This window comes from Agelaius phoeniceus, chromosome 5 (genome assembly GCF_051311805.1).
Source record: "Agelaius phoeniceus isolate bAgePho1 chromosome 5, bAgePho1.hap1, whole genome shotgun sequence".
Lineage (NCBI taxonomy): Eukaryota > Metazoa > Chordata > Aves > Passeriformes > Icteridae > Agelaius > Agelaius phoeniceus.
In genome coordinates, this window is record NC_135269.1 from 26,090,837 (window position 1) to 26,105,061 (window position 14,225).

The following is a 14,225-nucleotide window of genomic DNA, read 5'->3' on the forward strand; positions in this document are numbered from 1 at the left end:
TTCCCCACCAAACTACATCCTCTGAATTTTTCAGAGTGTTTTGTAATTTGTTAACCAGCTGTCTCATGCGCAAACAAAGCAGATTTCAAATTCCCCTGTACTTAGCTGTCACTTCTCCTCTCAAGGTCTTTTTAATCAGTTAATTTTCTCCCTCTGAATGAACATCTACACTCCTAATGATATTAACATGAGTGTAGTAAGTGGCATCTTTCTGCCTCACAAATTTCTCTTTTGTGTTTGCCTGGGATTATTCAGTAGATACCCTTTGTCCCATTATGTTTAGCTTCCAAGGAAGCTGACTTTCAAGAATTAGATACATGGCATGATTTGATGCTGGATAAACAGGTGATCTCCATCCTCAACATGCATGCAGCCAAAGTTAAGTGCACCATAGCTATGATTTCATAGCACCCTTCATTGCAACAGCTATGACTGTGATACCATAGCTATGGTATGATACCATCCATACAAACACTGCAGCTGTGCAAGCAGCTTTTGGCTCTGACTGGTGACGCTCAGTGATTCCACTGCAGATTTCTGGTCAAGCTTGAGGGACACCTAACAATGACTTGAAGCCTATATACTGCCAAATGTGTCCTGAGGAATATTTAAGGCTTTAATATTACCTGTCAGGTGGAGAAACTGCACAGAGCACTTGCCCCACCCAGAAGGCTGTGGTGTGCTGGTGGTGGGTGGGCTCTGTCTGTAGGTGATGTGGGATCCTGCAGTGGCCCCTCAGGCCTGGGTCAGCACAAAGGCAGCGTGGTGGCAGCAGGCACAAGCAGGTGTGTCCATGGAGGGTGTGGGATCCCTGACATGCTGTCTGTTTGGGGTGATGCTGCTCTGCCCAGGGTGCAGGAGTGGAACAGAGCAGGTCTGTACATGGCAATCCAGCTTGCAAAGAGGCTGCACGGTCCGACTGTGTGCACTGCTCTGGCAATAACTGCATGTGATGGAGGCTTCTTCCACCAATTGGATCTCTGCTTTCATCTCAGTTATTTTGCAAGGACAACTATTTTTAAAGTTGCTATATTTGAAGTCTTTTCTTTTGCTTTCACCCCCTCACCTCTGCATTGCCACCAGGTTGCTCTGTTCCCTTTCCTGACCCGCACATGTCCATATTTCACCAACAGACATTCACAGATATTTTTCTTTCTTGTTTGTGGGTCTGACCCACACTACATCTTCCTTTAAAAGGGACTTTAATAGAATTCTTTGCCAACTTCACTGCAGTCAGCTGCACTAACTGATAACTCCTTTCTTGGACTTATCTAGAACAATTCATGGGTGAAAGCACTATGCAAAGCAAGACAGAGAATTTGAAACATCACTGGGTACTGAATAATAAGATAAACCACAAAGTCAAAGTCTGAGGGAGGACAGGGAAATTTTATGCCCTCCCAAAATTGACATATTTGATTTGGTGCTGTTTGGTCCCCTTTTTTTTAGCTTCCTTTTTTTGTTTGTTTATGCATCAAGACATTTTGTTTGACTAGTGAAGACAAGAAACTGGGGTTTCAGGAGGAGTTGATGTGGCAACTGGATTCAGAGCTGTGAGGAGTCCCAGCCACTGCTGAAGAGGCAGAGAATGTTATTGTGACAGAATGCAGGAGGGAACTAAAAAGAGCTAGGGTAAAAGGATGATCTGAAAACTCATAGTCACTTGGAAATGGCTGAGAGTTCCACCTTGGAAATAAAAAATGTCTGTAATGTCAAAACTACATGACTGTGCACAGAGGAGAGGGATGCTTTAGGAATGAATCTCAAGAAGTATCTGTACAAGAGACATTAATAATAGAGAATAAGCAGCACAGTCACTTTAGTCTGCTCTCCTCACAGACTTGTACCAGTGCTAAGATTTAGGTTTGCAGTATGATTTTCTGCCTATGCTGTTGGGCTGGCACAGCTAGTCCACTCCTAGCAGGGATGCAATTTTGTCAATTTTACAGTTCCTACAACACCAAGCCACCAGCAGTAGCAAGTTCTGTGCTCGAAATCTGTAGAGCACCTCCTCTAGCAGGACAGGGGACTGGGAGCATGGGTTTGTGGATGTGCCTACGTGCACAATCCAAGCTGCAGAAAGAAGAGAATACAGTAAAAGCTCTGAAAATGGTGCTGGCAGTGTTGATTGACATTCCAGAAACAAACTGGTTGCTACCTGAATGCAGATCAGGACAGAGTTGCAGCTTTGAAGAACTTGCAAGCTGAAAATGAAGGATCGACAAAACATGATATAATACAGAGAGGCCCTGAGAAGAGGAATAATAAGCATGAACTCTGATTAGCATTGTTTGTGTTGCCTTACCGCAAGATTTTTCAGTGTAATATTCTCTCAGCATCTTTGGATTTTGATCAGATTGTTCTTGATATGGTGGAACCATCAAGATATGGTTCTTGATATGGGGATCAGATCTGTTCTTGATTGGTGAACATATATGTTCAAAGGTAAGTCAAGGAAAGACCTACAGGATACAGCCAAAGGACAGCAGCAAGAATGGTTGCAGGTCCACAGCTTGCAAAGAAAGACTAAAGAAACTGGGCTTCTTTAGCTGCAGTCAAAGAACATGGAGAAGCAGCAGCACAATGGTCTTCAAAAACATAAAATTCACCTTCAGAGAAGAAGAAACTATTTGGATTTCCCTGCCCACGGACAAGATAACAGAAAATATTGCAGTTGTATTTGCAGCTGGAAGACTTTAGTTCAGATACTTGGAAGAACTTTCCAGTAGTAAAGCTCTGGTGGGCAATGTCCAGGGAATGGAGGAGTCTCCAGCCATCTTCCACAGTGGACTGGATTAAGAGCTGTCAGGAATGGTGATGCCCAGGAGAGACTCACTGGAGAGACAGAGGTGGAAGAGACATCTTCTCAGGGTCAAATCCAGGTTTGGGATACTGTGACATTGTTTATGGTGTAGCTTGAGGACAAAAATTATGTATTTTGGGGATAAGAATAAAACAAACTTTTTCTCTTTGAGAGTTGTCCATTAGCTGTGATAGAATTAATATCCTAGCTGAAAACAGAGGACACAGAAGGCAGCTATGGCAAGACATACTGCTGTGGACATGTGTAACCTATCAGGACTTAAGTACAGGCATAGAGCTACCTCAGAGTTAGACCTGGAAACCACTGACCCACTCTTCAATTTTTAAGGTTCTGAAGGAAGCTCTTGTGCAAACAGCCTGGTTGGATTTTCAGGCAATGAAGAAAGGGGCAAGCTGACTGCAGTGACATACAGCTGAACCAGAACAAGAGGAGACAATCAAGGATGTTTGGGCAATGCAAAGAAGTTGTACATTAGGTGTAAATCATGTACAAGCATGAATTAGCAACATTCAGGCTTGTTGCTACCCATAGTGGTTGGCTCCCTGTGCTTTTGGTGGGAGATGCCCTGAGAGCTGAATGGCCCAGTAGCTAGATTCATTTGGGCTGATGTAGATGTCTAGGGCTATTTTAGGTGTACTGGAGTGTCCAAACTACCCTCAGGTGGTGGGCAAATTTGACACAAGGACTATGAGAGACCTGTTCCTGGGGTGAAATTCCCTAGGCATCTCAGCTTGGCACTTACTTTTGGGTAAATGAAGCGAGCTCAAAAGTATCTAACATGGGCTTAAGCTCTTTTGGACTTGCAGCTAGCAGAGGAGCTGAATTTGTGGCTCTCAGTTTGATGGGTCAGAGCTGTGGAGCTTCCTGTGGTAGAAAACTTTAATTGGTCATCAGGGCCTTACAGAGTGTAAGGAGCCCTCCCAGAGAAGCTGTATAAGGGTAAAGCACTACACCCACACACCCACACACCCACCCTTGCACCAAGTTCTGCCAGCTCATTATGTTATTCAGCAGTGCATTGATTTGGGCTTTTTTTCAGCAGTGTAAAAGTAGATTGGCTGATAAAAAAGAGACTTTTTGTAGCAAGAGCTTGCTGAGTTTGGGAAACTGCTTTCAATGCTATTGGCAAACACTTTACAGTGTAAACAGGGCCTACATGAGGCAGATAAATAAGTGCAGATGTGCTTTTCTGGATCCATTCGGTGATAGACAATATATTGAAAAAAAAATTCTCATCAAATTAATTGTCGCCAATTAGACATAACCCCTTCCCCTCATCTCTAAATCCCCTCCATTTGCTGCTGCATGAATGGGAAGAGCTCCTATCACCTGTTTCATTATGCAGATTGATATCTGAACATCTGAGAACAATGCTGCTTTCTGCACGGCACGGCTCCAAATTGCTAATGAAACAGCTCTGCCAGCCGAGCCACTTCAGCCCGCTTTCACTGCCGCTGTCGACAGCTCTCGTGGAGAGATGGGGAGAGGAGTGGCAAAGGAGCTCTCCCCTCTGAATGTGCTAACAGCTTCCAGCCTGTGTGTTTATTGCTCTCCAGAGGAGGAAGATATCTGCTCTCTGACTCAGAGAGGTTACTTTTGCAAAGCTGAGGTCTGCTTTGCACTTAATGCTCCTTGATTTCAGTTTGTGGAGTGAGGGGTTGAAGAGGCAGGCAGCCACTGGGCTCTGAACATAGATCTCTCATGTTCCAGAGCTACTGCAGCCCTTCAGGCATCCTCGGTGCCTGCTTTCCACCCCCATCTCTAGCATCCTCCTTCACAATTGATGTGAAGCAAGGGGGACTTCTTTCAGGGGTAAGAGGATGTGCACACCACCTTGGGTACATAACAGGGGAGCATCTCTCAGCAGAGGTTCCACGGTGAATGAGTGGGAGGATGCAAGTGGGATACATCTCTGTCTGGGGCTCTTTGGGTGCAGGACTGCAGTGAGCTCTGCTGGTTCCTCACAGGCAGTCACCCCTTGAGGCAGGTAGAGCCGGGCAGCAGGACAGGTCTCCTGCTGCAGGCAAGTATAATGTGGGGCTCCTACAAGTGTGGACCCTGTACAGCTGGCTTTTCTCAGCAACTGATGTAGTTGCTTATCTTCCCCTATTACCACTGCATTTTTTTTTGCCAGAACCTCCCAGGACTCCCCTTTGCAGATGCCTGGAGTGGAGTTGTTGTGACTTAAAGCTCTGACAGAAGAAATTTTTTGCATTAAATAATGGGACAGTTCCCTAATTCTACATTCTGACCCTTTCTGTCCATATCTGTGGTTACGTCCTTTGTCAATGTTCACTGCAGCATTGAGATTATCTCTGCACAGGCTTCCTCCATGTAATGGCCCCTGCATTGTGCATCAGCTCCTCCCTCGTGTCTCAGACTCCCTACAGACCTGTCTGCCAAAGAGCCCTGCTTCCCTGGGGATGATACTTATGATCCAGGCTCACGGTCCCAGCCCCTGGGAGAAATCAAACAAGTGGCTTTCCTTACTGAACTCTTTGACAATCTGTCAATTAACTTTCCTCCTTGCAGATCATCTCCAGTTCCTCCACACATTCCTCTACTGTGTTGGCAGAAAAGGACACACTCCTTCCCCATCTGTCCCATGAACTTTCTGGGAAGGCTCACATGTCTTCTTGTCCCCTCAGGATGAGCTGTGTGGGACAGAAGTTAGTTCAGGATGATGCAATAGTTTTTGACTCTGGAGAGCTCACTGGAGATCCCTTCATCCTTGGGCTGAGCTGTGCCCATTTACTGCCAAGAAACACACATGGGGATTTTTGAACTGCTATCTCCTATCAGGAAGCTCTATGCATCTATGCTATTACTTCTCAAATAGGGAGAAGTAGCTGCTTATCTCTGGCTGCATGGACTGTGGAGTCAGCTGGACATTGGTTACTTTCAGCTTTGTAAACATTAAGCTAGGTTAGCTGGGGATCTGTGTTCCTCTTGGGCACTCAAGCTAAAACTGTCTGGTGTGGGCCCCATATGGATCCTTTCATATCATTTCCTGTCTTGCTGCTCACCAAGCTATTGCTGAAGAAGTGTGTGTGCATGTTGGTGTGTGGAGAGTTATTTGCATTTGAAGATCTGTTCTGACTAAGGAATCAGCAGGAGGTAAGGATTGGTGAGTGAATGAGTAGTATGTGAATTTGAAGAAGTCATCAACCTGACCTCTTTCTCTAGAAGTGTGCTTTTCCTGTAGCCAGAAACAGTAATTTCTTACAAGAGAAATGTTTTCATTTATTTATTGATTGCCCAGGAGATTCTGGAGCCTTTCACCTGTGGCTGCTAATATGGGCTCTGGAACAATGTGCGAACAAAAGATAGTTCAGAGCTGGGATTATTTCCCTTATCACAGGGAAATGCCTGCCTTTGTAATCCTTCTTACTCCAGTTTGTAGGCACCATGATGGAAGCAGACAAAAGTAGAGACTGTATGACTGGGAATGGAGGGTGGAAGTATGAAATGGACTTGCCAAAACTCAGCCACACAAATGCTGGTCAGGCCTGCCTGATGCTTCTCCTGTTGGCTGTACTCTGTCAGAGGGCTCTGTGGGAATGGGAATGTCCTGTATGCCTTTAAGGTGGGGTTCTGCAGCCTCTGGGAAAGCAAGTTGCCCATGCTGCAATCTTCTGGTTTAGCATGTCAGGGGAGAGACTGTGTTTCTTTGTGTCTGGCATGGCAGTGCCCTCCTTGTGATGGGTCCCCTAGGCTGCTGCTTTAATCAGCTTAGTAAAAAAGAATAATTTTAGCATGCTGCGGTGATTTTTCTCCCATCAAAGTTTGCTTTCATTACAGTCTTTGATAGCTGCGAGTTTTCTTCCTCCCTAGAGGGTGTGACAGAGTTCTAAGAGACACCTTACAGTCTGTTTTATGCTGTGTGAAACTTCTGTTTTGTTGGTGATGCACTAGCCTGAGTTCAGAAAAACAGCCCCGATGTTTTTTATTGGCTTAAAGCAGTAGGACACGTGTTCTCTCTCCCACACTCACATGCACATGCAAGTTAGCCCCTCTTGCCATCCAAACTGGAGATGAGTTGGCTGATACACAGAAACAAGTGAACAGTGTGTAATCTACCCACAGGCCCAGCTTCTAGCTGTCCTCATGGCTGAGATGTGAGCAAGACACACTGCTGTGGGGGCTCTGGCCTCCTCAGCTGAGCCGACCAAGTTCCAAAATGGCTTTAAGTAGAGCTTAAGAACAAGGCTCATCTGCATGTGTTTTAAGCTAGAGCTATCTGTGGATTGCAGGCCTGTGGAAGGTGGCAGTGCATGACTGCACGTATTCATGACCCAGGTGCACTCCCTCTCTTAAATGGTTTTGGTGTGACCATTAGCCTGTTGTCAGTGTGCTTCTCAGGATCATAGAAATACACAGTCACATTTGGGACCCAAGAAATAACACCAGGCAAGCTACTGCTTGATATATCCAGAGAGGAGGAGGCTTCCTTCCATTTAACCTACCTTTGCATCTTTTTCTTTACTGCTTATTCAGTTCCTAGTTTATAATTCTGTGCTCCTTCTCATCTGCTGGTTCTAGGGGTTTTAAGCAGTCTTGATAATTGACAGTCTAAATTTTACTCCTCATAAAATCCCAGAGATCATTGATTATGACTTGAGTTAAGCAAGTGGCATATAAAATCTCAGAGGCTTGCAGCCGTGGGGGAATGATATGATGAATGTATTTCTTGTGAGCAGCAAAAGCTTTGGAGTGTTCTGCCAGCTCTGTTCTGGGCATCAAATGTAACTAGTAACTTGCAGCCACTAACAGCATTTTATTTGGGACATTTGCCCAAAACTTTGAAAGCTAATAATTTGTTTGGTGAAGTGGGTGTGAGGTGTGCTGAGAGGCATCTCTGCTCATTAATTACTTTTCTATCTCTGTCAGGACCAGGAAGTGTAAAGGCATCCGCAGAGCTGAAAACGATACTTCTTGGGAACTAAATGACAGTTGTGGATAAAAAGCACATCACATAGATTTTATTGGAAACCGTTTCTTGACTGTGTTCCAGCACCACTGTTACATTTTCTCTTTCCTTTTTGCTTTTATCTAACCTCCTACTTAATCTCTGATCACTGACTATTTCATGCACTTAATCCAGAGTAGAGAAAAAGAACAACTTGCTCAGATTTTCTTCTTAGGTCTTTGGCATTAATAGGAGATATTCATGTTTGAAAACAATAAAATATCTTTTCAATTATGTTTTCTACATGATAGTAAAATAAAATCAGATCAACCTTCTGATGTTCTCCCAACCAGATGACTGCTTCCATCTGAAAGACTGTGAGAAATATTCCTTTTTCTGTCTCTTCAGTTCCAGAAACCAAATGACTTCTCACCCCCTTTCCGCTTCGGGACGGTTCCCAACGGCAGCACGGAAAGGAACATCCGCAACAACTACCCTGAAATGCACAGCTACATGGTGAAGTTCAATCAGAGGGGCGTGGACGATGCTCTGTTCTCGCTGAAGACTGGGTGAGGCTTTCTTGCATGCTTACTCACCACAGAAACCTGACTTTTTGCATGCTTGTCTGGAAAATTCAAGTTTTAGGGTTTGAAAAATGAGCCTCGATTGTCATTCCATGGTTAAAAGTATAGCAAGACCACACACAGCACAGGAGAGTGACTCCGTGGTTCTTTTTACCAGGTTTTTCTATTGATATCTGTATAAAAGTTTCTTGGTTTGCTGTGTTTATAAGAATTAAAAGAAAAAGAAAAGGAAAAGGAGAATCTCCTGTATCCCTGTGTACATAATCCATGTGTGTGTTGGTCCCCAAGACCTTGCTTCATCAAGATGTTTCATGCTGATGGGTTTTTATGCATACAGAAGAAAAGCTCACAGGTCTCTGTGGACAAAGTTTTTCTCAGAGCATTTACATTGTCATCTGGAAATTCCTTTGTTTTCCCTCCTTCTGTGTATAAAAGATTATGTTAATCAGGAAGCTGTCAGACTAATCCCACCCCAGTGTATCACCAGCTAATACAGTATAATGGAAGGTAGGTTTGAAGCAAATAGTTTGGAAGTAGCCTACTCTCTGGAATATTTTAGTATCTAGGGCTAAACAAAACATTATTTGAATAATATGGAAGTATAAAATGTAAGCATTTCCTTGGGTAATTTTGGAGACATGGGAAAAATCGTTAGCAAAAAGCATGCTTGAATAGCTCATCCTATTTTAATAACAGTGAATCTGCAAAGGACCTAACTCAAAATGACATTTTGCAAGCCTTTGTCCTTTGTAATTAAAGACCTGCTCTCAGAACTGACCATTTTGGTTGTCAGAGCCCAGCCACAGTGAATAAAAAACATTTTTGCTTACACTCATGTTGTATTCTTAGGAGAAAGTTCATTTCAAAGCACAAATTAAGATGTTTAGCCAATTTAATTACAAGATTGACTGAATATTCCTAAACCTGTTTGCCAGTTCAGAGGCCCGCAGCCCATTACAAATGGCTGTGCCATAGTTGGATGTCATCCTGGGAAGGTACATTTGCCAGGACAGTCATCATTCAGGAAATAAATATGCACTGTCCTGGAAATGTATGGATGAGATAGAGGTCATCACTTGTGATAGATGTCATCCTGGCTTCATATTCACCCTTGGACAGACTTCATCACAGATAAGCACTTGAACTGAGATAATCATCATACTGTAAATATATGTGCAGGAGGTGTGTTGTAAACATAGTATGCGAGAGATAATGTGCAACTGGAAGATCTTAGGATTTATCAGAAAATGTTTCATTTCAGATCTAGTGGGAGGATTTACTCATCTGCTGTCTTTGGGTTTGTGGAAGATGCAACTTCCCGAGACTGTACCCCACATCCAAATCAATTTGTTGCAGTGTGAAAAGGCTCTCATCATGCCATTGTGCTCTCTACACACTCCATAATGGGGATTTCTCTGTGTTGAAACAGAATTTTTGTTGTGATTTTCAGCTGAAAATTCTTTAACAAAGACCAATTCAACAGGGTAAACTATAAAGCTGCTCTTGTGGCCAGTTGACATTGGTAAAGATCTGGTAGTACTTTTCACAGTAACTGAGGGGTTAAACATAATGTCCTGACTGTATTTGATTTGAAAAATAAAATCGTTGTTCTCAGCTAAGTCATGCCAGTATTTGAATTGGAGAAAATATTTTCCTTACTTCAATCCCTACTTTGCTGTCTAATATTGATACATTTTATAAGGCATTTTAGATTCTTTTGAGATGAAAGGCAGTAGAGAAATATAAGCTATTCTTAAGGATATAGATCCCCTTGACTTCCTCTTCATTCACCTTTATCTTGCAGTATGTGTGTATTCCAAATTTCCTTTAAGATCAGAAATGATGATTAGCACATAGTCAGAAAAAAAATAGACGATCCTCATTTATAACCCAGATTCACCTGTAAAACAGCTTTAGGCTTAGATTTTAATCTAACTATGGTGAAAGTGAAGATGACACCTGAAGAATGGGATACCATCCAGAGGGACCTGGACAGGCTCAGGAAGTGGGCACATGGGGATTTAATGAGATTTAACAAGACCCAGAGCAAGGTGCTGCACCTGGGTTGGGGCAACCCCTGGTATCAACACCAGCTGGGACATGAAGGGATCAAGGGCAGCCTTGCCAAGAAGGATTTGGGAGTGCAGGTGGACAAGAGGCTGGACACGACTCAGCAATGGCACTCACAGCACAGAAAGCCAATTGTATCCTGGGCTGCATCCAAAGGAGCATGGGCAGAGGATGAAGGAGGGGATTCTGCCCCTTTGCTCTGCACTGGTGAGACACCACCTGTAGTGCTGCATCCAGCTCTGAGGTCTCCAGCATAGAAAGGACATGGACCTGCTGGAGCAAGTCCAGAGGAAGCCACCAAGATGATTAAAAGGATAGAGCACATCTCCTTACAAGGAAAAGCTGAGAGAGTTGGGATTGTTCAGAAGAGAAGACTTTAGGGTGACCTTCCTGAAGGGAGCCTACAAGAGAGCTGGATTAATTAATGCATGTACTGACTGGACAAGGGGGAATGCTTTCAATCTGAAAGATTAGATATTAGGAAAAAAAATCTTTTGCATGATGGTGGTGAGGCACTTTACTGTAAGGTGATGAAGTTGGGGATGCCCCATCCCTAGGAGTGTTTGAGGCCAGGCTGGATAGGGCTCTGAGCAACCTCATCTAGTGGAAGGTGTTCCTGCTTATGTCATGGGGTGTTGTATTGCACTAAATAGTTCATTTAGTTGGTTGTTTTGCACTGGGAATTTTGTACTGAGTGTGGTATGTCATTAGATTATTCCCCCTTCCTCATCCCATGGTTTCTCCCCATGCACTCCTTTCTACACCCCTGGTGGTATCCTGGCCCCATGGATCCCCTCCCCTCACCCCTCCCCAATGGCATCCCATTGGCCACGGTCCTCTTTCCCCGTCCCCTTTCCCCTGGGGGACAAAACCCCACTGCAGGTAAAGGTTTGGCCTCTTTCCTGCCTGGGGGGTCACTGTGGCCAGCAGTGTCCCATCCCAAGCCAATGAACAGGATACTCGCCCCCACGTGGGAAGAGCCTTCTCGGCTTTTATCTTCAGTCCATGCAGGTCCGTGTGGGCTTGGGCTCCAGCTAGCTGGATTGGACCCATACAAAGCCCAGAGAACCACGGATTACTGCAGTGGGGATTGGTACTAAGAGGTCTTTAAGATCCTTTCCAACAAAACCTTTCTATGATTCTACATGACATATTGCAGTCCATCTTAAAGAGGTTAATTTCTTGCTTAGCTTCCTAAAACCACCTTTGATTTCATGCAGATGTTATGTTTTCTGTACTATACCCTCTTGTTTCTTGCCTCTGTGCAGGAAGTTGGATGCTTTCATTTATGATGCAGCAGTGCTAAACTACATGGCTGGCAGAGATGAAGGCTGCAAGCTGGTGACAATTGGGAGTGGGAAAGTGTTTGCCTCCACTGGCTATGGCATTGCCATCCAGAAGGACTCAGGCTGGAAGCGCCAGGTTGATCTGGCGATTCTACAGCTTTTTGGAGATGGTAAGTGACAAGAAAGAGAAGTGCTGGAATTTTCCTAAGAAATACTGAGTTTTGCATGGTAAGAAATGGAAGCCTCTAGCTCTGGTGCTTCAGATGTGAGTTGAGAACATGGAATTATTAATGGGGTTTTTTTAGAGGCAACACACCAAAAATGCGAGAATTTCACGTCTTTCTTGTTATTGATGCAGGGTAGCAGTACCATCAAAAGCCTTTAGTGCCAAAAGCACTAAAGTTTTCATAGAACAAGATCAGATGTATGTTTGAAAAATATCTTATGTGCAAAATATCTTGTAAAAACAAGAACTCTGGTGTGAATTTTTCACTAGCTTTGAGGTTTTGCCATGACCAAACCCACTAATTATACTGGACTGTCTGTGGTTATTCCATACTTTATAGCTCTAGACAGGATCAATTCATGCAGAGCTAACTGAATTGATAAATATTTCTGGATGAAAGAGCTAAATCAGATTTTCCAAAACCTAAAAATAGCCCAAAACAAAATTAAAAAAAAAGAAAAACTTGAGACTCAGAAGCATATTTTGGAATGAGTTTTTAATTAGAACATTATAGTTACATAGTTCACTTCTTAATTTACAGAGAAAATGCTAGTATTAAGAAAGACTGTTCATGGGAAAATAAATTCCTTCTTAGCAAGTATTTTCCTGTCTTTCCATTTCACATTACATTTTCCTTTTTTTATGAATAAATAAAATTCACAGGTTATTTTATTTATAAGTATTCTTTTTCTCCCCTGAAATCTGAAAATAACATACAGTACTATAAATATGGAAAAAACATAACTTGGACATACTTCAGAAAATAGGCCACCTGACAGAGAGATTGTTCTGTTTCTAAAAAGACTAGTATGTATTATTGCAGAGAGGGACATAAGTTCTCCACAAAGCTTCAAAGACTCTGTTATGACACTTCTTAAATGTAAGGATTTTTCCCCCCTGCCACTGGACTGGAGATTGAAAATGTGAAAAACAAACTTTTTAAAAACATGAAACAATTTGTCATCCAGCAAATTAGTTTGTTCTGAATGTCCCAATATTCGTGCATGCGTGTGTGTGTTTACCTCTCTCTCACCCCTCATGAAAGCACCATAACTGTAGTAAGTGGTGTATGAAATTAGAGTACAGAACATTTGCTCATAGCTGATACGAATTAGTAAAATTTTTGATTGGTCAAAGCCCTTGTAAGTGTTGAATTTGGACAAAATTGAAGGGAAGAAAAACAAGTAAAAATACTCAAATGTTTTTTGGAACATTGCACTTGGTTTTAATGAGCTATGGATATGATGGAAACAAAAATTGATGGAAAAAAATCAATATTTTGATTCCGAGCTGGAAACATACAATGTTTTCATCTAGACGCGATTAATTTTTGTCTACCACTATCAGTCACTAATTTTTCCCTTCATTGACTTAATGAAAGTGGAAGTTTTTGAGGCCAGGTCTTCAGTCATGTGGTGGACAACTGTTTCAGGATCTCAGTGTAGACATCCAGCAAGCATCATAGCTGTGTCCTGTGGTACAGCTTGTTATGGCTAATACCAGCTTTGGAAAAATCCTGTTGACTTTCCTGTGACAAATGGCACTTGCCCACATCAGAAGGGCAGTCAGGATATTTTATGGATATTGGAGATGTGGAAAAAGAACGTGAAGACTGGAAATTATGTTAGATCTTGCTTTCAGTATGCCCCAGTTCGAGCTCTTCAGCCATTGCAGGATTATCCTACCTGTTTCTTTCCTCCTGTCTGTCATTCTAGGGGAGATGGAGGAGCTGGAAGCTCTCTGGCTCACTGGCATTTGTCACAATGAGAAGAATGAGGTTATGAGCAGCCAGCTGGATATAGATAACATGGCAGGTGTCTTCTACATGTTGGGAGCAGCCATGGCCCTCAGTCTCATCACCTTCATCTGTGAGCATCTCTTCTACTGGCAATTCCGCCACTGCTTCATGGGTGTCTGCTCTGGCAAGCCTGGTGTGGTCTTCTCCATCAGCAGGGTGAGTGTCATTAACTGTCAGGGACAAACAGACTTTATTTACATAGTCCTAGGTACTGGAGATGTGAATATCCACCAAGACTGTCTAATACACAGGTGGCAGTCTGCACAGTGTCATCTTTGCACTGTTAACGTTGCAAAAACATGTTAGTTCTTTTCTGTGACATGTCTGGTCTCTGCTGGATTATGGTAAAGGAAATGGAAATTTCACATGGAGATGAAAACACAGGAAAAGACAAGTTAACTGTTACTGTTTGCTCCTCCAAAGTGAGTTGGGAGTTGTAATCAAGTAATGATGGATGGCATGATTAGAAATTCAAGAGTTTTACAGTGTCCTCTAAATTACAGCTTCTCAGCTGACCTTTTGTTAACT

General features: G+C 43.0%; 1 protein-coding gene across 4 annotated transcripts in view; it reads left to right on the forward strand.

Moving 5' to 3' along the window:
- GRIN2B (glutamate ionotropic receptor NMDA type subunit 2B) overlaps positions 1-14,225 on the forward strand; it is a 226,036-nt gene that overhangs the window by 188,624 nt on the left and 23,187 nt on the right. For all 4 annotated transcript variants that reach the window (XM_077178663.1, XM_077178664.1, XM_077178665.1 and 1 more), the window contains 3 exons: positions 8,142-8,302; positions 11,656-11,843; positions 13,615-13,853. In XM_077178663.1, the coding sequence (XP_077034778.1) occupies positions 8,142-8,302; positions 11,656-11,843; positions 13,615-13,853 (588 nt within the window). The remainder of the gene's footprint in view (positions 1-8,141; positions 8,303-11,655; positions 11,844-13,614; positions 13,854-14,225) is intronic.